The 23,974-nt window shown below is 32.1% G+C and overlaps 3 protein-coding genes across 10 annotated transcripts in view; 1 reads left to right on the top strand and 2 right to left on the bottom strand.

The window, feature by feature from the left end:
• LOC134270032 (CD109 antigen-like) overlaps positions 1 to 5,236 on the bottom strand; it is a 30,000-nt gene extending 24,764 nt beyond the window's left edge. For 4 of the 7 annotated variants that reach the window (XM_062752209.1, XM_062752207.1, XM_062752211.1 and 1 more), the window contains exons 1-5: positions 5,179 to 5,228; positions 4,897 to 5,057; positions 4,401 to 4,426; positions 4,070 to 4,223; positions 2,675 to 2,745 (exon numbers count right to left, since the gene is read on the bottom strand). In XM_062752209.1, the coding sequence (XP_062608193.1) occupies positions 2,675 to 2,745; positions 4,070 to 4,223; positions 4,401 to 4,426; positions 4,897 to 5,057; positions 5,179 to 5,228 (462 nt within the window). Of the gene's footprint in view, positions 1 to 2,674; positions 2,746 to 4,069; positions 4,224 to 4,400; positions 4,427 to 4,896; positions 5,058 to 5,178 lie in introns of all 7 variants that reach the window. The other 3 variants (XM_062752210.1, XM_062752205.1, XM_062752206.1) reach the window with 1 other exon arrangement.
• A 7,289-nt stretch (positions 5,237 to 12,525) lies between these two features.
• On the top strand, positions 12,526 to 14,700 carry LOC134270030 (zinc finger protein 263-like). The gene is made up of 2 exons (XM_062752204.1): positions 12,526 to 12,560; positions 13,145 to 14,700. Exon 2 carries the CDS (start codon positions 13,159 to 13,161, stop codon positions 14,248 to 14,250), a length of 1,092 nt encoding a protein of 363 aa, XP_062608188.1. The 5' UTR covers positions 12,526 to 12,560; positions 13,145 to 13,158; the 3' UTR covers positions 14,251 to 14,700.
• A 109-nt stretch (positions 14,701 to 14,809) lies between these two features.
• LOC134270029 (mucin-5AC-like) lies at positions 14,810 to 23,968 on the bottom strand. 2 transcript variants are annotated; one of them, XM_062752202.1, is made up of 8 exons: positions 23,534 to 23,968; positions 19,769 to 19,814; positions 19,460 to 19,519; positions 18,536 to 18,701; positions 17,561 to 17,805; positions 17,036 to 17,290; positions 15,841 to 16,906; positions 14,810 to 15,732 (listed from the first exon to the last, which is right to left on the bottom strand). In XM_062752202.1, exons 2-8 carry the CDS (start codon positions 19,812 to 19,814, stop codon positions 15,708 to 15,710), a joined length of 1,863 nt encoding a protein of 620 aa, XP_062608186.1. In that variant the 5' UTR covers positions 23,534 to 23,968; the 3' UTR covers positions 14,810 to 15,707. The 2 variants fall into 2 exon arrangements, with proteins under 2 accessions (XP_062608186.1, XP_062608187.1); XM_062752203.1 differs by lacking the exon at positions 23,534 to 23,968 and adding an exon at positions 21,034 to 21,048.
• Positions 23,969 to 23,974: the final 6 nt, after the last annotated feature.

Below are 23,974 nucleotides of genomic sequence, written 5' to 3'. Positions count from 1 at the left end.
CCCCCGGGGGTAGGGCGGGGCCAAAATGGCCGACCAAAGTTTTACATAGAAATATATAGGAAAATTCTTTAAAAATCTTCTTCTCAAGAATGACAAAGCCATAATTCATCATATTTATATGGGAGCATGCTCATGTAGTGTAGATTCAAGTTTGTTCAAATCATGACCCCCGGGGGTAGGGCGGGGCCAAAATGGCCGACCAAAGTTTTACATAGAAATATATAGGAAAATTCTTTAAAAATCTTCTTCTCAAGAATGACAAAGCCATAATTCATTATATTAATATGGGAGCATGCTCATGTAGTGTAGATTCAAGTTTGTTCAAATCATGACCCCCGGGGGTAGGGCGGGGCCAAAATGGCCGACCAAAGTTTTACATAGAAATATATAGGAAAATTCTTTAAAAATCTTCTTCTCAAGAATGACAAAGCCATAATTCATCATATTTATATGGAAGCATGCTCAGGTGGTGTAGATTCAAGTTTGTTCAAATCATGACCCCCGGGGGTAGGGCGGGGCCAAAATGGCCGAAAAAAGTTTTACATAGAAATATATAGGAAAATTCTTTAAAAATCTTCTTCTCAAGAATGACAAAGCCATAATTCATCATATTTATATGGAAACATGCTCAGGTAGTGTAGATTCAAATTTGTTCAAATCATGACCCCTGGGGGTAGGGCGGGGCCAAAATGGCCGACCAAAGTTTTACATAGAAATATATAGGAAAATTCTTTAAAAATCTTCTTCTCAAGAATGACAAAGCCATAATTCATCATATTTATATGGGAGCATGCTCATGTAGTTTAGATTCAAATTTGTTCAAATCATGACCCCCGGGGGTAGGGCGGGGCCAAAATGGCCGACCAAAGTTTTACATAGAAATATATAGGAAAATTCTTTAAAAATCTTCTTCTCAAGAATGACAAAGCCATAATTCATCATATTTATATGGGAGCATGCTCATGTAGTGTAGATTCAATTTGTTCAAATCATGACCCCCGGGGGTAGGGCGGGGCCAAAATGGCCGACCAAAGTTTTACATAGAAATATATAGGAAAATTCTTTAAAAATCTTCTTCTCAAGAATGACAAAGCCATAATTCATCATATTTATATGGAAGCATGCTCAGGTAGTGTAGATTCAAGTTTGTTCAAATCATGACCCCCGGGGGTAGGGCGGGGCCAAAATGGCCGACCAAAGTTTTACATAGAAATATATAGGAAAATTCTTTAAAAATCTTCTTCTAACAAGAATGACAAAGCCATAATTCATCATATTTATATGGAAACATGCTCATGTAGTGTAGATTCAAGTTTGTTCAAATCATGACCCCCGGGGGTAGGGCGGGGCCAAAATGGCCGACCAAAGTTTTACATAGAAATATATAGGAAAATTCTTTAAAAATCTTCTTCTCAAGAATGACAAAGCCATAATTCATCATATTAATATGGGAGCATGCTCAGGTAGTGTAGATTCAAGTTTGTTCAAATCATGACCCCCGGGGGTAGGGCGGGGCCAAAATGGCCGACCAAAGTTTTACATAGAAATATATAGGAAAATTCTTTAAAAATCTTCTTCTCAAGAATGACAAAGCCATAATTCATCATATTTATATGGGAGCATGCTCATGTAGTGTAGATTCAAATTTGTTCAAATCATGACCCCCGGGGGTAGGGCGGGGCCAAAATGGCCGACCAAAGTTTTACATAGAAATATATAGGAAAATTCTTTAAAAATCTTCTTCTCAAGAATGACAAAGCCATAATTCATCATATATATATGGAAGCATGCTCAGGTGGTGTAGATTCAAGTTTGTTCAGATCATGACCCCCGGGGGTAGGGCGTGGCAAAGATGGCCGACCAAGGTTTTACATAGAGATATATAGGAAAATTCTTTAAAAATCTTCTTCTCAAGAATGACAAAGCCATTATTCATCATATTTATATGGAAGCATGTTCAGGTAGTGTAGATTCAATTTTGTTCAAATCATGACCTCCGGGGGTAGGGCGGGGCCAAAATGGCCGACCAAAGTTTTACATAGAAATATATAGGAAAATTCTTTAAAAATCTTCTTCTCAATCATTTTCTAAAAAATAGCAAATCCATGATTGGTCATGGGACTACTTTTGGATTTAAACTTTACAATAAAAAGCCATTTTATACTAGTCCTACCCTTGGTGCTCAGGGGAGCGATGTGGGTCCATGGGCCTCTTGTTTTTCAGAAATCAGCATTATTTCTCCTAGATTTACATTTAAATTGACAACCTGAATAATGTTTACCAAGTAGAGTGGGAGAATTTTATAAGATTTTGTCATAAAGTTAAAAAATTGTGCAAAATTTTGTATGGAATTATATAGAAGGCAAAATAAAATCTTAAATCTAAGCACCAAGGAAAACCTACGATTTCTTTATATTTCAGGGATTTATTATTTATGTCATTACAAATCAAAATCAGTCAAAAAAATTATATCAACCGCGCATCCATTTTTTGTTTGTGGTAAGAACCCTTAAATATATAAGTATTGGCAATATCCAGGTAGAATAACCGAACTTTACACGCAATTGCAAATGACACTTAAAGGTATACTTAACTCTAAATTTTCTTAACCCAAAAGGGAAATAAAGTTTACTATCTTTAAGAGAAATTAAACTAATGAACATATAATACATACATAAATCTCAATATCCATGGGTCCTGTATATGTACTCATGTTAGGATAGATGGCAAAGGCACGAAAATGCACTGAAATGCAAAAAATCAGATTTGAAAATGAGTATCTTCTTTTACATGTATATGTACAAATACATCTGTTCTAATGAAAAGAAAATCATAAGATAGTGGAAGTCTTATAAAGTGTTTATATATATATATTTTTCTTTTTGAACTAAGAATATAGCGGAAGTGATTATTCTCATGTCCTTTGAGCTGGCTAAGCAAACACGGGCCTTTAAAACATCAGAGGTTGAATCAGGTGCCATGTAGTCGTATACTTCCTTCGACCGACACATCCGCTGCGTTTTCTTCGTCATGTTTGGTTAGACGATAACAATTCAGAATGAAAGTATTGGCCTAATAATTTTATGAAAAATGTTAACATTCGACCTATCGACAGATTCCATTTACAAATCAGATTAATGTCAACTATAGAAATTGCGATATATTTTTTTTCAATTCAAACGAAATTGTATATACACTTGTATCATCAACTTGTTTTTCAATGACCTGTCTGGTCGTTCCGATTTCCAATTAATAGATAGTGAGTTATTCTTGTTAATGGTCATAAAAGATGACCTTGAGGAGTAATATATCCGATTGAAAGACTGACTTTGGACAAGACATTTTTTAAAATAAAGACGACAAGGGTTGCTTACTTGAGCATAGTGCCTAAAGTGTGCTCTGCTTTTCATTTGTATTTTAGGACTTTGAGCTTGAACACTGGTTATTATCTTTACATATCACCTAAACTGTGGCTAAGAGTTCAAGTTCGTGATACAAGTACCGCATCGATAAATATATGCTTGATATTTCTATGCACAATGGAACAGGTCATTATCCGACATGCAACATTCTATCTTTGCTAGAGAAGTGTTTCTGATCCGCTCCAATTGGTTTGTATGAATTGGGGTGGATCAGAATCACTTGCATTCCAGTGATGGCAAATTAACCAGCTCGGATGCTCATTTGGGCATTTATTGCGAAATTATGAATTCCATTGAATTTAATTTTTGGTATCTGAGAACCAATCTTCACTGATTTATAATGCGTCAAAGAGAAAAAACATACATTGTACTTATAACAAACGGATATACTTTCAATAGAATAGTCAATTATTGAAAAAGCACTGATGCCAAATGTCAAACAAGCTTTATTTCAATGGAAGCACTGAATACAAGGAAACTAACATCAATTCAAAATATCTGCAATTTAAACTTTATTGAATATTTTGATATGCACAACTTATTTATTCCATGAGAAAGCATTTGTATCAGAATAATTTTTATATTAATTAATTATTATAGAGCTATTTTAAAAGATATAACTTAAGATTATGTACGATTAGATTTACCTGTTTGTCCCGGTTTGTACATAGCTTTGTCAGTCTGGATGAAGATGGAGACACTCTTAGATTGGTAATTTAAGTCTGTCTCATTAGAAAACTTCAAACCATGAGTTCCATGAACAGAAAGTTTATAGGACCCCGGGCCAAGTTCATCTGGAACCTAAGATTTAATTTTTACAAAATGTCATTTGAAAGGAATATCCCTGTTGACACAATATCCAAAGATATAAAATTTGAAATAATTTCCGATTAATTTTTTTAAAGAGAACTTGATCTTTCATTTTTTTTGAGAAGCCTTTGATGAATAAAAACAGATTAAATGAAATATATTTCCTACCTGAATTGTCAGTGTCCCAGGAACATCTAAAACAAAAAAAAATGTTCATCTTTTTTTACAATAAAATCTTAGTCTGATATTTATTCAAGTGAATACATTTAAAATAAACCGATGTTATTGTTTTGCAATTAAATGCCTTAACTCATAAGTTTCATCTAGTTCAAGAAAACACTTGTTCTGAGTTGGAATTTGTAGATAAGAGTTATTTGTACTCTAGGTATACATTAATTATTTATTGTGTATTATTGTTAGCAATATTTTTTTAAGGATCCGATGTGTTTTATCCAAAAGGGTATTTTTGTCAATTAAGTTTCTAAGTACTGTAGTCAAACAATTATTGGTGTTTCAAGTAAGGATCTCTGTACTATTGCTAGAATATTGTTAGTGTTTCCCAAAAGTGAAAGTTCCATGTGCTACTACCAAATGTCTTCATAGTTTTACTTTGAAAGAAGGTTCCGTGGGCTGTAGCTTTAATTATTTATCATTAGAGTTTTACTTTGAGAGAAGGTTCCGTGGGCTGTAGCTACATGCTGATTGTTGGACTTCTGGATCAGGTCGGCCTTCACGTTGACGTTGGCGTGAGCTTGTAGAATGTTGACACTAATACTGAGGGGTACACCAGGACGGACGTCTGACGGAGCGATCACTATGTAAGAGCTGTGTAAAAATAGAATTGAAATAATTCAAAAACATTTTGGCACAAAGTTTACGAGGAAATTTTCACATAACATAACCAATTTTTAGAATGTCTGATATATGTGACAAATTATACACTTACTCCTGAGCAAACGCTGTCGCCAAACAGGCGACCAAGAAAATCGTCCACATTCTGTAAAAGAAAGCCTCCAGATTATTATTTATCACAAGTGCTTATAGCGAATTTTATTGGATACATGTATATTGAAAAACTGTTATTGTGAAATTTGTTGAAATTTAATAATATTATTATTATTATTAATGTTATTTAACGAACAGTTTTCAAGCTCAAGGTCCATTAAGACAAAACAAATCGAAAGTAGAGCAAACACGGAACTCTGAAAACATCAATAGTGGGATTACTGCAAAGTCATATATTTTCGCGGAATCAAATTTTCGTGGTTTGACGAAAAAAACTTGGTTCGTGGGGATTTGATTTCGTGGATGTAGAATTGTTCAGTAGGCCTAGTTATATGTATGTCACATTTTACATTTCGTGGTGGACATGAATTCGTGGGCCTCTTCACACTTCGAAAACAACGAAAATTAACCCCCCACAAAAACTTGTGATTTAATAGGTGCCATGGAGGATTGAGCATGCCGTCCGGTCACACCCGCCGTGTGTTCCTTATCATGATCGAAAAAACCGAAAAATACTTAGACAATTCAGTGTGTAATTAATAATTTATTTATTTCAAATTTTAAATAAAAATATAGTCATTTGCTTATAATTTAAGAATTTCATTTAATGTTGTATTTGCTGACAAGGTCATTATGTCGGCCATAAAACTTGCGAAAAAAACGACCCTTAACAAGACTGTAGATACTGTACATGCTGTACATAACAATTTCTCTTTTCTTTCTAAAATCCTTACATTGAGAAAAAGCATTTTATAAATGTATGCCTTTGTTGTATCTTAAAACAGACTATTTTTTGAATTGTTAAAATACGCCTAGTTGTTTAACCATGTGTTGATCATGTAAGAATCCGTGCATATGACAACGATATAACTTGCATGGATATTTATAGTACATGAATATGAAGTCATCCGGGAAATACATTTTCGTTATCAGAGTTGGACCAAAGTCGAACTTGATCAAACTACTGCGTATTTTAGTATAACTAATAGACAATTTCTCGTCTTAAGATATATTATGGCTTGCTCAATTCAAATACCATCTTCATCGATAAATAAAAAGATACGGATAAAATTCTTTAACATCGTTAAAAATTATTTTATAGTATTTTAAAGATAAAATGAGAGAGAGAGAGAGAGAGAGAGAGATTCAATATATTAGGACACACCCTATAATATTATGTAGAAAATTTATATACAAGTAAAATTCATGTCGTTCTCATACTTACCTCTGCTATAATAAAAAAAAAATTGGAAAAGAATACAAGTTCGTCTTACCTTTGTTACAGTATCTGAGCTTTGACGGTTTATCGCGGTGCTTTAGGGTTAAATAGGTGTTTTGACAAACATTCCATCGTTGCCGAACCCGATTCTGGAAATGATAAGGAACCGGAAAGTCCTTCTTGGTTGCTCAATAGGTCAAAAATGCAATAACACTTATTTTAAGTTGATATTATCAAGTGCATAAAGCTTGAACTTTCTTTGTTTGTATGCTTGTTTGCAAGTTTTGCATAAAGGTGTTTCGGATGACCTGATTAAGAACCATATTAGGTTAACGTTCCTGTGTTTCGAACTTAAAAGTAACCAATATTAAGCAAAAATAAACAGAAGACACTTGAAATGATAAAGAAAACAGACACATTTGTAACTTGTCAAGGCCTTGACTGACAAGAAAAAAGATTTTTTTTTTATACCATTTAGTGTCATAATATAGTACTCGGACATTGTTTGGCATTGGCATATAAAGGAACAAAACAGTTTTTATTCTTTGAACAAGAATAAAATTCACAGAATGACCAAGAAAGAAAACAGTAGAGCAGATGAAACATGTACAACTGATTAAAATGTTTAAACGATAGCTAGGTTTTACATGTATTTAATTTTTTAATTTCAGCATTTTTCTCCTTAATGATCAGAAAACATAGCCAAGGGATCTCATAGCTTATTTCTACATTCTATTGAAAGGCTTGAAACACATTAATTTTCCAAAAGATGAGGATAGATGCAAAGTCTAGAGGGAACAAAGATCTCTGACACAGTATTTAAACTACTCTTAGTACCTGAGAAAACAATGGAAAAAATAGGGTAAGTTTACAGCAAGGAAGGCGAAATATTCATGTGGCTTTCCATATTGCCACAAAACAGTCTAAGAACAGTCATATTATTTTGTAAGTAAAAGCTGACGAAAAGAAGTTTGGTTACAACTGGCCATGGATTGAGTCTCATTTCGTCTTCAAGAAATGAATGACTTGAATATTCTCTGTACATGTCTATAATTATGTACATTTGTTAATAAAAAGAACAGGCTTGAATTAAACCTTGTCAAATGTACAAGAAACACTAACCGATAGGAAGAGTTGTTTCGGAACTATAGTAATGCTATTGCGCATGTCAATTGTTTAATTAAGGTAATTGTTAAAAACGATAGGCACCCAGGCATCCAGAGAAATTGTCATGATTTTTATACTAATTTGAAATATTTTTAATTTTATATACCTCCTAATCCTTTATAATCATCCCTACGGACCAATAAAAATTTTTCTCAGATTTAATTTTCTTCCATCTGTCAAAAATAGGGTTTTTATCCCGTGTTTGCCCCTTTATCCCGTGGATATGACTCATTGGATAAATTTTTCATATCCCACAGTTAAAAATAAAGTAGTGTGCTATATAAAACAGTGTAAAACATCGGTTGTGAAGCATTAAACATGGGATAAAAAGAATCTCCTGTGATATGTAGTTGGATATGACTTTTGTGTAACTCGTTGTGTGTTTTTATCCCCTCGCCAAAGCTCGGGGATAAAAATCACACAACTCCTTGGATAAAAATCATATCCAACTACAAATCATGGGAGATCCTATATTTATTTCATAGATAGATATTTTATTCCGAATGCCGAACAATCCATTTTTTTTTTTCGAAATGCTTTTTTTTTTTACTAAATGATAGTATTCAGCATGTGAAATGAAAAAATTATGAGGTCTGGCTTGTACAAACTCATAAAATCATCATCACAGTGTGATAAATATTCAATATAAAAAGAATCTTCTATACACATAATAAAGAATAAGCAATCAAATCTTTATATCCATATTGGCATATTTTATTTGCTTTAGTATACATTTAAGGTATTCGACCCATATTAGGACCAAAATTTCTAACCTTAAATATCAATTGTTTGTAATATATCCTGATATTATTTTAAAGCATTTTAGAGTAGAAAGGGATTTACCAAGAGAAATTTTCAAAAATTTTATTACCTAAGCAGAAATTAATTATTGAAGATTGCATTGAAGTCTATGGAAGGAAGTAAGTTTTTTAAGATAAAAAAATAAATACTTCAAATATCAAAAAATGCTGTGGTGGAAAGATGTATTTGATCATTGGGAATAGAAAAACAAATTAAAAATAATTTTTTTACCAGACAGATTTTTTAAAATTAATTTTTATTGAGTAAAATCAAAGGGAGATAACTCGTCAAGGGCAGGAAAAGGTCATAAATTAGGACATGTCCGACTCTTACATTCTTATACAGGGTGTTTCATAATATATGTTACATTTTTAAATCTAATTATTTCTCTTACCTATTATACTTCTATTAAAAACTATATATCATTTTAAACATCAAATTCTGCATTTTCGTTCCATGTGAAAAAGTCATGGAAATCGTGGTCTTACAATGATTAATTGTGATATAAACGCGGTTGCCATAATTTGAATATTTTTTAAATGGACTTAAATTATATCAACTCAGTCCTGAATTTTAAAGCTGTTTTTTTTTCAATTAATATCGCCAAAATTGATTCAGAAGTTAATGAAATAAATTTTGCAAAAGAATAGTAAGCTTTCTAGGATGCCTATCAGAAGGCTAGTAGCAAGGTTAAAGGACAGGGACAGGCAATATATGGGATAAATGACACGGTATTCCAGTAAGCCTAAAGACTTTAAAAGAAGCGGAGATTTATTTTGTGAAATGGAGACTCTTAGTGTTGCAAACTTCTGATATGTCTGATAGATGTAGATATTTTCAGAAATTGATGCTGTCATTATCAGCATTTTCAGCATACATTTAACTTTGAAATATGGTTTGAAGTTGTTAGCGTACACATTTTCGATAATGCAAGGAAAGAGTTTGACCTTTGCATTCGACAATCTCAATATTTGGGTTTTTTCTGCAGGGGTTCTTAAAGAACAAGGTCTACAATCCTAGACCACAGATACTGATTGAGCTAAAAAAAAAAAAGAACATAGACCTTCAAATGAGGATTGTCTAAGCAAAAATATGTGACTAGGCTATAATCTTTAGAAGCAACTTTCATTTGTTGTTGAAAAAATAGAGATCATTTAGAACATGTAATGTGACCTGTTGACGTGAAATACATCGTAGTTAAGTAAAAAATGACGCAACTTGGAAATTTCGCTAATTTTCATTAATGTGTAAGATTTTGTTCAGAGTTTAATATTTTGATTGGTAATTAAACATAATGAATCTTATGGATACATGCATTAATTTGATATAAAGACTTATCTATATCTTTTTCTTGTTTTTGTCAAACTAATGATTCAAAATGTAACATATATTATGAAACACCCTGTACTAAAAGATGAAAATTAGTTCTAACTACACTGATTATTCAGCCCATATATATCTATATATTATGCATTCTGTTCCATTGAATCTGAGGCTAATATGGATCGGATACCTTAAGTACCAGTCCACATAAAAACCAGAAGTCTCTGTCGAGACTGAAGCTCTACTGGTTTATACTTATAGCAAAGGAAGAGAAAAGTACTTAAGCAGTTGGGAATTGAAACTTTACAACAGCAATAAATAGAATAATAATCCTTGATTAAGTCTCTTTATGTTCTTAGTGTAGTCTACTTGCATGCCACATTACATGTATATTATAATCAGACAAAAACTGTAGCATTTTAAGAGAATTTCACAGAAATTTCCATTTTAAGTAACCAAGGCAATAATGTTCATCGAAGTCAAAAACCGATATACACAATATTATTGTGTATCTTAGTGTAGTCTACTTGTGTGCCAAGTTATTTTAAAATCAGACAAAAACTGTAGTAGGAGTAGCATTTTGAAAGAATTTCTCAGAAATTTCTATTTTCAGTAACCACGGCAACACCATTCATCGAAATCAAAAACCGATAGTCAGAATTATGTACATTGATGTAGTCTACTTGTGTACCAAGTTATTTTGAAATCAAACCAAAACTGTAGGAGGAGTAGCATTTTGAAAGAATTTCACAGAAATTTCTATTTTTAGTAACCACGGCAACACCGTTCAATCAAAAACCGATATACAGAATTATGTATCTTAGTGTAGTCTACTTGTGTGCCAAGTCATACTGAAATCAGACCAAAACTGTAGGAGGAGTAGCATTTTGAAAGAATTTCAGAGAAATTTCTATTTTTAGTAACCATGGCAACACCGTTCAATCAAAAACCGATACACAGAATTATGTATCTTAGTGTAGTCTACTTGTGTGCCAAGTCATACTGAAATCAGACCAAAACTGTAGGAGGAGTAGCATTTTGAAAGAATTTCAGAGAAATTTCTATTTTTAGTAACCATGGCAACACCGTTCAATCAAAAACCGATACACAGGATTATGTATCTTAGTGTAGTCTACTTGTGTGCCAAGTCATACTGAAATCAGACCAAAACTGTAGGAGGAGTAGCATTTTGAAAGAATTTCACAGAAATTTCTATTTTTAGTAACCATGGCAACACCGATCAATCAAAAACAGATACACAGAATTATGTATCTTAGTGTAGTCTACTTGTGTGCCAAGTTATATTGAAATCAGACCAAAGCTGTAGGAGGAGTAGCATTTTGAAAATCTGTTTACAGACACACAGTGTCAGACGGACAGACAGACAGACGGACGGACGCCGGACGCATTAATATCGCATTTATAAGCTCTTCTGGGTCTCTAACCAGTAGAGCTAATCAGACAAAATTGTATGAAAGTGATACACGAAGGTTTTGAGAATTTGATGATTTTCCATTCACAGATTTATTTGGAAGTATGAACAGTGTATGTAAAATGAAAAATGTTTTGAGTCATGGTTACCATGGAAACCCGGCCAAAGAAATTTCCTTAGCAACCGGCAGATTTTTCACTGTTGATGGACCAAAAATCATCTATCTTTAAGGCTTAAAAAGGTAATCCGATCCCCAGGTTATGAAAATAAGGCATTGAGTAATTGAAAATGCTCACAAAGATGTCTCTAAATTCTCAAAGTAAAATATATTTACTCACGGTGTTTCTTAAAACTTCATCTTTAAAATTAATCATATTATATAGAGAATATTAGTAAATCTCAAATAAATTTTCAGGAAATGCGATTAGAACTACCTACTGCATCTTTCTTAATTGACAATTGATCAATAAACACATTTTAGGTATAAAAATCATACTAGGTATCCAGGCTTTTGAAGAAAATTGTATGATTTTTATACTTATTCGGTACTTTTGTTTCTCCTACTTACTTCCATCGTTTTATAATGCATAGTGTATAAAGTGTTTCCTATCAAAGAAAACACCGTAAATCACTTCTAATTTCAAATCATGCTTATAAACATTGGTAACAAGCTAAATTAAAAGAACTTTGATTTTTTAAATATGCAAGTTTTACTTACTTTTATGAGGTACAAATGTCAACTTTTTTAAATACCGTATATAAAAACTTTAAAGAACATTGAATTATACTTAGAGGCATAAAATGAAAATTGTTGCATGAAAAAAATTCAGTTTCAAGCTTTATTTTAATACTTTTTGAATTAAATTACAGAGTTATCCTTCCTGGCTGAGGATCGGTTATCCTTCCTGGCTGAGGATCGGATATCCTTAATACAATGAGAATTATTCTTACTTATTGGTGTAATAAAGATACACATTTAAAGTGTTCTAACAATGGAATAAAAAATATTTAATAATTCTACAAATTCAGTCAGGGGGATCCGACTCGATCCCCCTCCCCCGAACTGCGCATGGTTTACTTTTTCCCTAAGCATGCTAAGCGGGGGACACAAATTCTCTGAATTAGCCTGTTTTTCTGTAAAGTATGTTATTGTATAAATATACTAGCCTTTGTAAGAATCCTGTCATAGTTCGTTAATATGAAACAGAAATATTTCATATTCGCGTCTCCGTTTATTTGTGCCATACGGATTTCTTAAATCTGTACGTATGCTATTCCCTGATTAGCAACACTTTATTATTTTCCGGTTAAAATATATCGGTATTGATTAGAAGAGTAACTTCAGTAAGAGAAATACTACATCTAATGATCTAGTAATCACGTAAGTTCTTTTCCTTCCTAGTTTATTTTATAATTGTTAGATCTATATGAATGTCTTTTTGTTGTTTTGTTTCTTTGGACTCTTATTACATTGAGAAAAAGAAATCTACGTACTAACAGTTGCGTATACCTGTATACCATAATACTACCTTTTGTTGTTTATCAATTTATTAGTATTATTACAGCTTTGTTATCTGGTTATTATTATCTAAGAAAATAATTGTTGACGAGAAGATTTATGACACACATATATTTGTTGTAAATCATGTGCCATGGGTATTCATTCAAAATTTGTTAACAATGTTAAAATATTAGTATTCTATATATTGGCACAAAAGCACAGTATACAGGAATATGTTCAGTTGTTAGCCATACATTTACATTGATACTTTACAAAATATTAAACTGTAGTAAGCTTAGCTTGTTTATAACATTAAAAAAGTCTCTGATATAGAGACAAATTTGTTTTGAAGATACAAGGTTATGTAAATTAAGCAAAATATTAATTTAAAAAAAAACCCATTGAAATAGGTCATTTCTACTTGATGCTTATTTCGTGATGAACAAATGCGATTTTATTTACAGAAAAGAAAATATTAATGGATCATCGTGAGGTGTGCGAGTTGCTACAACAAACTATTGTGGAATTTTGCCGGCAAAATGTATCTTCATGGTGTAATGACATTGAAGTAGATGGAATTATATGTATATCTCCCAAAAATTCCTCAACTCACCATGTTGTCAAAATCCATGAAAGATTACAACCAACAGTTCCAGATCAAGAAATGCAGGATAAATTCCAACTTTGTGACATGAAATCCAGGTTGGGTGATCCACTGAGCCTTGACATGAACATTAAACAAAGCATTGTTCATGATCCTTGTGCATATAATAAAACTAAATCTCCAAATCAAATCAAAGATATCACATCAAACGTTTCTGAAATGATGAATGGTGATGTTGCAATAATTAGTCTAGAAAACTCAACTGAACTTGAGGGTGACAATTGTTCAGAGTATTTAGAAGATGGGCATTTCAGCAGGAAAGATTCTGAAGAAACAATTTCTGTAGCCAACAAAAATGAGAAATGCAACAGTAAACAAGTTAGAAAGTCAAATCCTTCACATTTTCTTCCTCAGACAAATGAAAATAAAAGTCCTGTTACAGAAAGTCTTTCAAAAAGGACATCAGTTTTGTTTCAACCAGAAAATATAAATACCTCGGAAATGAACAGCAAACGTGACAGCCAGGAGTGGAATGCTATAGAAAATAGTTCCAGTGGCTTTTTAAAAGAATCCTTCTCAATAAAAAAAGAAACCGTAGAATCTACTCAGTTTGATATTCATTGTGCACAGCCCAACAATACAAGTCTTAGGATGGACAAATTTTCGGAACCAACATGTACATTCTTGCCAAACAATATCCAACATTCAAATTCTTATCAGTTTTCTCCCAGTTTCTCTAGAGAGCACAGCTGTAGATTCTGTGGAAAACAATTCTCATTTAAATGTACAAAAGTAAGACATGAAAGAAATAGTTGTGGAAAGACTATCCAGACAATGTATTCATGTGAAGTTTGCGAGAAAGTCTTTTCCCGCTCAGACAGTCGCGTGCGTCACATGATGAAAGCTCATGGAGTAATGTCGCCCAATGCAATGGCTCGTAAAAATAAGACAAACTCATCTTTTTGACAACATAATTAATATGTCTTCTGTATTTTATTGAAATATTTTGATGATTTGTAGATTAAAAAAAAATAACTTGGCAAATTACATGTATTGGGCATTGAAATATATATACTGTAGTATACAAAAGATCCAAATATTGTTTGAGTACAATAAGCGTGATAAGAGAGAAATGCAATTTTTATTTAGCCATTTTAATCTAGTATTTATTATTCTAGTGTTTAAATTTTTTTTTTTTGGCATACCAGGGCTAATATTACAAGTTGGTCCAAACAAATATTGAGCCTAAGTTGCCACTATATATTACAGAGTATATGATATAACGGTAATAGAAGAATGTATATTTGAGGACCGAAAGTAAATTCTTGATATTTATCAATTTTAGTAATAGATCTCATATATTTATGTTAAAGAGTTTGTTTTGATTGTTTTAAATGTTATATCCATTGCATCTTTTAATGCAATGTCATCTTACATTTATGTTTGTAAAACAAGGTTTCATCTCAAAAGATGTTTAGTAAATAAACATTAAAATACAAATCATTCAATTTCTTATTTTGAGTTATCTAATCTTGTACGTATGTGAACATAATTTTGGGATATCATTACAAAATATTTGCCCCTCTTAGTAAGAAAATGACCAATATTTACTGCATTCGTTCCTTTGTTGAAATTAAAGTCCAAAGCTGAATGCAAGTCATAAATAAGGTTCTACATATTAGGTTTTCTATCTTCGATATCAGCAAAGGGATAAATATTTCCCTTCGCATTCATTACACCTGTCTGCTTTATTGTCATTGTAATAGGCATGTTATGAAATTGATTGTTCATGCTGGGATATCCTATATTACCATTGTTTTACAAAATACATTTCATTGGAGTTTATGTAAACTTATGTTCTTTTGCTGCACTGTACTTTGCAACTGTTGCAAGTTTCATTGGTACATGTATCTCTCTTTCCTGTCATGGAAAAAGCACACAAGTACTTTTTGATGCTACGGAATATTATACAAAAAATATTAAGAATACGTTCGTCTACACAGTCATGAGACTCCTAGTGAACCTATTCATTTCGCAAGTAGTTTCCAAAAGAGTTGTAAATGTAGAAGTCGTTACAACATTTTCAGTCACTAGGTATGTAATGTACATCTTTACCTATGTGACATTTTGAACACGTATTTCAGGAATATGTCTTTTGAATATGATTAAAATAGATATGAAGGTAAAAAATATTAAAACAACTAGAAAGAAACAAACAAATGAAACGTAAGACAGAATAAGATGTTATACATTTTAAATTAAACAGTTAAATTGTTGTAGAACATAAATATGCTGTTCAGTTTGTAGTAACTCTTGGGTAAACTTCAGTAACTGATTTATTTACTTGAATAGATCTCCTAACGCGTACCAAAAAATTTATTTCCGCTCAACATCAAAAGGCATTGAAAATCCAACAGAAGACATCAAGGTTTTGGATTCTTTGAAAATCTAGAATGAAAGAACAAAAAAAATCTGATTTTCAGCTTTATCTTTAAAGTGCATGTACCGATACTTCTAATATCTAATGTCAATGGAAGGCAAAAAATTCACAAGTACCTATATTTTGAAAGTCTTTTCCTCCACACCCTTATTGCCCTTAAGAAGTGCTGAGTATCACTTAGTACCACAACAGAGCCTGCAAAAACTAAAATTACAATTCCCACTGAACCAAGGGCAGCAGACGACCAGCGTTTATCAGGAGCAGAAATTTTCTGCCGAGTATAAGAAGAGAGTGTCGACTTTTCTAAAGTAAGATTTTTCTTGATTTGAGCAATCTCTTCTTGGATTTGTTCCTGTGTTTTATTGGCTGTAGTGTCATTATTGCACACACATGGACTGCAGGTAATTGACGTTGACGTAAATGGAGACGTCACAAGTTGAGGACTGACAGATGAAACAGTCCCTTCCGTGGTAGCAGTTGAAGATCTAGTATCAGTCCAAGAGGACATTCTGGTTGAATGTTCTAAAGTATTCGTACCAGTTGTACTTTCATATGTAGAAAATACCTCCTTAGGCGTAGAATGTGTAGTTGGTGCTAAAGTAGGGGTTGTTGTTTCTGTTGCACTAGTAGGATATCCCAAGGTGGATGTGGTGGTTGTATCTGCTTGTGTAGTTCTAAACGCCAATGTAGGCGGGGTTGTATCTGCTTGTGTAGTACTATACTCCAATGTAGGCGGGGTTGTGTCTGCTTGTGTAGTTCTATACTCAAATGTAGATGTGGTTGTGTCTGCTTGAGTTGTACTATACTCCAATGTAGGCGTGATTGTATTTGCTTGTATAGTATCATACTCCAAAGTCGATACCGAGCTAGAATCTCCCAGTCCATCTGACGCCGATGAAGTGGAAGTTTCTGAATGAAGTAAGCTTGATTCAGTCGACCTGCTGGAGACTCTTTCTGTAGAGAACGTATCCAGTTCGCTAGTAGTCTCCACAAAAGTTGAAAATGTAGAAGTCCTTACCACAGTTTCAGTCACTACAGTTTCCCCAGATATTTCTGTGGAGGAGGAGTCTGTGTTTGATTGACTTATGCTAGTCACGCCCAGGGAAGTGACTGTACTTGTTGTAATAGACTCACAAGACGGATATTTTCCCATCAAAAAATTTGTAGAATTTGATATTGTTACTAGAAAAAAGAAGAGCAAGGCACAATTTTAAAACACAACTTTATGTTGAATAAAAAATAACAAACCAACAGGCTTATCTTGTAAAACAGCGTGACTTCAGAATTATCAATAAAAGAACTGTATCTTACGACGTGACGAGGATTTTACAGCCGTTGAAATATTTGCTTGCGTGGTATTCAGCTGAATGTTCTCTGGAGGTGACAACAAAGATGCACAGAATAATGTGCATTTCAGGATTTCCTCATCATACTCCGCAGCATAACATGTGAAATTGCTGAACAAGAAGTGTAAACAATCGTCATGTGTGAAGTCTGGGTACAACCGTGGTTGGTTTAAAGGTTCAATAACGTAAAACGCATGAAAGATGTTATATCCTAAGGAACCTGTAAAACTCGATAGCATATAATCCTTGTGTAGTTAAGCGATACTTTTACAACGAGATTTAAAAACTGTATGCAGATTTTACTCGAGGTGCAGTGAAAAAGCACCTACCAGATTCGATCACAATACTGGTAAAAGTTTACTAAAATTAATATTGATTTCCCTTATACATTTACATGGAAACATACATACATTTAATAAAGTTCCTCTTTATGTCTCTTTTACTTGATATTTGAAAGGAAACAAAATACATTAGGATTAAAACCGTTTACCAAAGTAAAATCCCTGGAACGATTCACAGACAAAACCCATTTTCTTGTCACAAGGAGCAGCAAACAAAATATATTCCAGATCTGTGGAAGATGTCATGTTAAGTGCAAGGCACTGGGTGGTACTGATGTTATCCCCATGTACTGGCCAAGGTATAGACCCATTGGTCCCACACTCCATGTCATTTAACCATAGGGTGGAGTTGGCCTTTCTTACCCTGTTTAACCAAACATGGGTGTTATTAGGCCTGTAAAGCAAAAAAGAAATGAAAATTATAAGCGTAACTTAAGCACCCATTTTCAAATACTCAACATACCACAAGCCCCTGTTTCATATAGAAGGTAGCTGAAGTTGATGCATCCTCTGTAAAGGCTTGAAAGTCGTGAAGTAAATTTCGAGAAATAAATGAGCGGTTTACAATAAAAAGACATGACTCAGGATGTCCGGATTCATTTATTAGAGAGGAAGTAAGATTTAGAAGTGTACTACATGTATGTCTTGTTACAGGGGGATTGAGGGAAAAAAGAGTAAAATACGAATTTGAAGTGGATGTTTCTGAAATTGAGTAACGTCCCTAATGGAAAGAGAAAATAATGATGCCCTGTATACGAAACAAGTACACACTGCAACATGCTCTGAAATAATTATTCAGTGTAACAGCTTTCTATAAATGACTTATAGCAAGGCTGTGTTAAATACATAAAATATGATTTTAATTATATCCAAGCCGATTCGCGATCTATGTACTAGTATTTATATGGAGACAAAATGCTACAGAAAGACAAAATGCTTATTGATTGAATTTTTTAGTGAACGTTAAGCCTTCTGAGTTTGTACATAGTTGTTCTTTGATGACAGAAATATTCAGTTCTATCCTTTATCAGAAGGGTTGGTATAATGTTTGGTTTGACTAAATTTCAACATCTATTGGTCGAGAGTTTTTCTGGAAGTAAAATAGTGTTGAGTCGATGGATTACCATGTAGTTTGTCGATGAGCTAGGATCCTTATGTAAGAGTAATAGTCTTCCAGGCCCCGGCCCATCAGAGTTTGATTCCACGAAAAGCATGTACCCTCCGCTTCCAACCACGTACTGTTTGAGAGGTTAATTGTGTAATCTGTAATTGCTTCTTTGCCGAAGAAAGCTTTAAAAATGTAAAAACTATAATAATTTGAAGAAAATAATACAAAAAGAAGTGCACTTTTGATCATTGATTTTTTTTTTTCACCTGAGCCGAAGGCTCAAGTGAGCTTTTCTGATTTCTTCTCAAGAACCACTGGGCCAATTTTGACCAAACTTGGTAAAAGCATGTAAATTGTTAAAATAAAGGGCCAAGTCCCCTCACAAGGGGAGATAATCAAGAAAAGTCTGCTTCTCACCACTGGGTCACTGAAACTTAAAGCATTAGATTCTAAATTGTTCAAATCATGACCCCCGGGGGAAGGGCGGGGCCACAATGGGCAATAAAACTTTTACTTAGAATATATAGCAAATATATTTGAAAATCTTCTTTCAAGAACCAAGAAAAGGTGAAACTTATGTGGAAGCATTCTGGGGTAGTGTAGATTCTAAATTGTAAAAATCATGACCCCCGGGGGAAGGGCAGGGCCACAATTTGTAATCAAAGTTTTACATAGAAATATATAGGAAAAATCTTTGAAAATTTTCTTCTCAAGAACCACTGGGCCAGAAAAGCTGAAACTTATGTGCACATTTTTATGATCATTAGATTTTTTTTTTTAAGAACAGAATTTAAATTTAAATTCAGTGCATGTCTAATCTGCACTTTTAAAATTAAGTTTTTTTTTGAAAAGATAAAACACTATATTAGGTTTCTCTGGTCTTTAATAAATCAATAAAATGCTCATTCGTGAATCAGATTTTCACATGATAATCTCTTACCCCTTTCAGTAAAAATACTGTTTGAAGCAGTTGTAAAAGCTTTCACACCTTTGTAAATACCTGAATAATAATAAAACATATTACATCAAAAAGCAAAAATGAAATTCGAGATTCTTGATTAACTTCAGATACTTATCGCTCTGAAATGATTGAATTAAATTGGAACTGAGTCGTTGCTATTTGTTGCATTAATGCAAATAGTTACGGAATTGAAATAGATTTAATACATTAGACTGATTTTGATATCATGTTTTCCGGTTAACTCAAATTTCAGAATTCATACGATAAAACAATCGATGGAGCACTTACCGAGACAGAGGCAGATTAAAATCTTTGGGACGGTGAGTTCCATCATCTAACAATAAAAAGCTATGAAAATCAAGATCAACTTAAGCTCTGTTCAGCTTTAGACTGGAGTTCTATTTTACTACATCTCGTGATATAAGAAATTCGTAAATATCTTATTTTTTTTCTTTCTTTAAGTATTCATCGATACAAATTTATCATTTTCTCTTGTCTAACTTAACACCATATCTATGATTAAGATTCATTATTATCCTTTGCTTTGTCAATCAACGTAAATTTTCTATTTGTCAAGATCCTGCTTAGAAAAAAAATAAGAAACACGACTGAATCGATGACTGGGGTAATATTCTATCCTGCTATTGTACCAGCATCTCTTAAAGAAAACAATTAATTATTAATTAGATCTATATATATTTCCCTCAAAATACTTGATGCAAGGGAACTCAATATAAAGTCTTACTTTGTATTGAAAAGATACACATTTGCAATCAAGAATCACATATAAGATACGGATAAGAAATCATTTTTTTCAATGTCATCTAGAATTGATACATATTTGTATGGAAGCTTAATACAAATTTGTTTTTCAATTATCATTTTATTTTGACAAACAAAAGCAATAGAATCACTAGAGAACTTTAAAAATAAATCAACAATTTGGCTGAATGAAAAAAATGAAGGCATTATTCCCCAAAACAATAATATATATATATATATATATATATATATATATATATATATATATATATATATATATATATATATATATATATATATATATATATATATATATATATAAGTTTTTTTATAAAGTCTATAGTTGGCTATTTATAAGCTAAAGATGAAATATAATGAAATGCTGTATATTATTTCTAGTACATTTACAGTTTATGAATGCGAAAAAATCCAAGCATATATATCCGTGAATATTTCAGAATATAAGTATTTAGTTAGAACAATCGATTGTTAATATTTTTTAAATATCCTTCATAAAAATTCTAATTTTAAAGAAAGTTTTCAATATAAGTATCGGTAGAGAATAGTTTGCAATACAGAATTTTAAAAAGCTGTATTTTATATATTAAGAGTCTAAGTAGTTTAAGTTTTTAGAACTTGTGCTCAATCCCATTGTATATATCTAGTGCAATAAAATACTAGTACTAGTATGTTCAAACCAAGAGTCGAATACATAATTACCATACATGTTGTGTAGTTCTGAATTTAGGTAATTATAAAACGGTGCTTAATTAATCAATTGTAATACTTACGAAGCTTACAAGTTCTTCAAAATTTGTCACTTGTGTTTATGCAAGGAAATAGGAGATGAATTTCATTATTTATTTAAATGCACTGACCCATACATTAAGAATTCTAGATTAAATCTATTACCCAAGTATTATTACACAAATCCTAATGTTTTTAAGTATGACCAACTATTTAATTTGAACAGCAGGGAAAAATTAATTAAGTTATGTAAATTTATTGGAACTATAATGGAGAGAGTCGGCTCTCTTGGTCTGTGACATTGTCATTTTTTTTTCTTTGTCTCACGCATGCTTAATTAATTAATTGTAAATATTTTGTGTTATATCCTCTCTATACTGTTTTGTACAGTTTATGAGAATAAAGTCTTGTCTTGTCTTGTCTTGTCTTCAAAGTCATTAGGGACCTATGGAAGAAATCTTTAGACCTGGTAAATATTGATGAAATATAATTACTTAAATTATTATTCTAAACCAGTTTATTTGCCAATAATTTATATGAAGTAGAATTTTATGCTAATAATATCGTTTGCAGTCAATAAGAGGACTATGATATTCAAGAACGTCAATTTTCACAGGATATACCTCAATACTCAAACAGGGAGATAATGAACAGTTATAGAGCTCAAAAGTTCAAAGAAACGATACAAATCGGGAGCAGAACAAACATGAATCTTTTAAAAATATCAGAGGTGGGATCAGGTACAATGGAGGAGTAAGCATCCTCCGTTGAGCGGTCAAACCTGCCTTATGTTCGTTGTCATGATCGGGCAAAGTGAAAAATTCGGACACAATTCAGTGTGAAAATAATAGCTTACTAATTGGTAAGAGAATGTTAGTCAGCATTCGATTTATTGATAATTTAAATTGCATTTGCTGAAAAAGTCATTGTACATATCGACCATAAAATTTGCGAAATTTTGATTTTAAACGAGACTGTATGTTGATATACTGGTTTTCTTAAAATGAAATGGTACAAGTATTTTGTTTTTATTTTGTTATAATGGTAATTTATTACCATGAAATAAACTCTCAAATCACAGGTTTTTCCTTTTATTAACAAAATTGATCTGTTCTAGAGTGTTAAACTGTCTTCTTCTTCTTTACTTTTTTCAAGATGAATAGAAATTAATACACCATTTTAGATTTATAAAAATACATGCTATTATAAGAAACACTATATAAAACTTGCCATGTTTCATTGAAAAATAAAAAAAAGTTTGATCAAATGATAGATCGCAATATCATTTGACTGACTCTTGTCATGATGGATGTTTTCTATAAAACTCAAGTCTTCTGACAAGATTTCAATTTAGATTTAGAAGATACATGCTATTACATGATGAAATCTAAAAGAATTTTAGAATCAATTGAAAAAAAAACATAACGATTGACTGACTTTGTAATTTGAAGATACGTGCTTTCTATGAAAATTAAAATCTGTTTTCAGTACATCGTTTTAAATGTAGAAGGGACATGCTATGCCAAAGAAAATAATTCGCGTAGTTTCATTGAAAAAAAAAAGATCAATATAGAAAACAAATCATTTTCAAATCATTATCAGGCTGAACATAATGTTTGATATTTTCTCTGAAAAGTCTTATATTACAATACGCTTTTTCTCAAGCAGTTGTAGTAAGATTTTTTTAAATTTCTTTCACATATGAATAAATTTCATAAATTAAATTAAATTTTCAAGTTTCGTATTACTCAGAGTGATCTCACATTCCCACAACTTTGAAATGAAATCATGAGGCTTATAGTCTTCATTTATATCTTGGTTTTAGTACATTTTCAGGTTGCTGTTAATCAAGACTTACATTGAAAAGTCCCAAACACATTGTTCTGAAATGAAAAAAAAACTCCAACACTTCTTTAACTGAATAGATTTTGTAGCCTATAAGAACAAGACACCAATTTATACCAATAGATAGCTGAAATTAATAAAGTTTATTTTATAATTTTTTGAATTTTTCACATAAAATGAGGATGGGATATTTTTTTTTCATTATTTAGGCCTTGGACGAGACTTTTTTTAAGTTGATTAATGTAATTATTTTCACTGGTTCCCTCAGTGGGTAACGACTGAGTATTTTTAAATTCATTTTTTTTTCACTGTTCAACAAGTGTATGGACTTTCTAAAATGACAACAATGTAGATAATTTAAAAAAAAATCTCGAATAAATTATCTACATTGTTGTCTTTTGTCTATGGCAATATTTAAGTTTTAAAATTGTCGAGCTTACCGGAAATTAAAATGGAACATTAAAGTTTGAAATTACTTTGCAGCATCTATATTACTAATGTCCTTTATAAACTTGGAATTGGAAACGTTAAAATGCAAAGAAGGAATTCTACCAGAACTTTTCCTTCTTTGCAAAGGTTTTTCATCCATCAGTATTTCCCGATCTAACAAATACATTTACTCTGTATATAATGCCACTAACATTTCTTCCAGAAATCTGATAGAATAAGTTAATTTTATGTATTCGTAAACATACATACCAGTATTTCTGTTGTCAACAACAGTCAGATAATCTCCGAAGACGAAATCTTCGCGAACATAATTGTTACACTGCAAACTTATCCAGCAACGTCTAAATTTTCAGTGGTGCTAATACAAATCAATTTTAAGTGCCAAGGTGGAGAAAGGATAGAACCATTGATTTACTAGAAATGCATAAAACAAGGAGCTGCAACAACATTTAAACAAGGCCAGCAGTTACATCGGAGAAGAAGCTAATGGTTTCAACATGACTTTAATTTCGAAACGTATGCAATTACCCAATATTCTGAAAAAAGAAATATCTCTCTAATCACTTTGAAATAACTTTTGGGTCCAATTATGGGTTTAGTCATTTTATTGACTGAACTATTTAACCAATGGAATTAAGGGAAGAAAATTATATTATCAATGGATTCGTTGGACGATCGAAATAATTTTAA

The sequence above is a fragment of the Saccostrea cucullata genome, unplaced genomic scaffold (genome assembly GCF_032062105.1).
Source record: "Saccostrea cucullata isolate Sc308-1 unplaced genomic scaffold, CSIRO_AGI_Scuc_v1 ctg261, whole genome shotgun sequence".
Classification (NCBI taxonomy): domain Eukaryota; kingdom Metazoa; phylum Mollusca; class Bivalvia; order Ostreida; family Ostreidae; genus Saccostrea; species Saccostrea cuccullata.
The sequence above is the reverse complement of the archived record's forward strand: the minus strand, read 5'-3'. Positions and strand labels throughout refer to the sequence as shown.

Coding starts and splice junctions, on each gene's coding strand:
- LOC134270030 (XM_062752204.1), top strand. CDS start 13,159: ATGGATCATCGTGAGGTGTGCGAGTTGCTACAACAAACTATTGTGGAA.
- LOC134270029 (XM_062752202.1), bottom strand. CDS start 19,814: ATGATGGAACTCACCGTCCCAAAGATTTTAATCTGCCTCTGTCTCG. Junction 18,702..19,459: donor CAGTATTTTTACTGAAAGGG/GTAAGAGATTAT, acceptor ACATTTTTAAAG/CTTTCTTCGGCAAAGAAGCA. Junction 16,907..17,035: donor TGTAAAATCCTCGTCACGTC/GTAAGATACAGT, acceptor TCTTTTTTCTAG/TAACAATATCAAATTCTACA.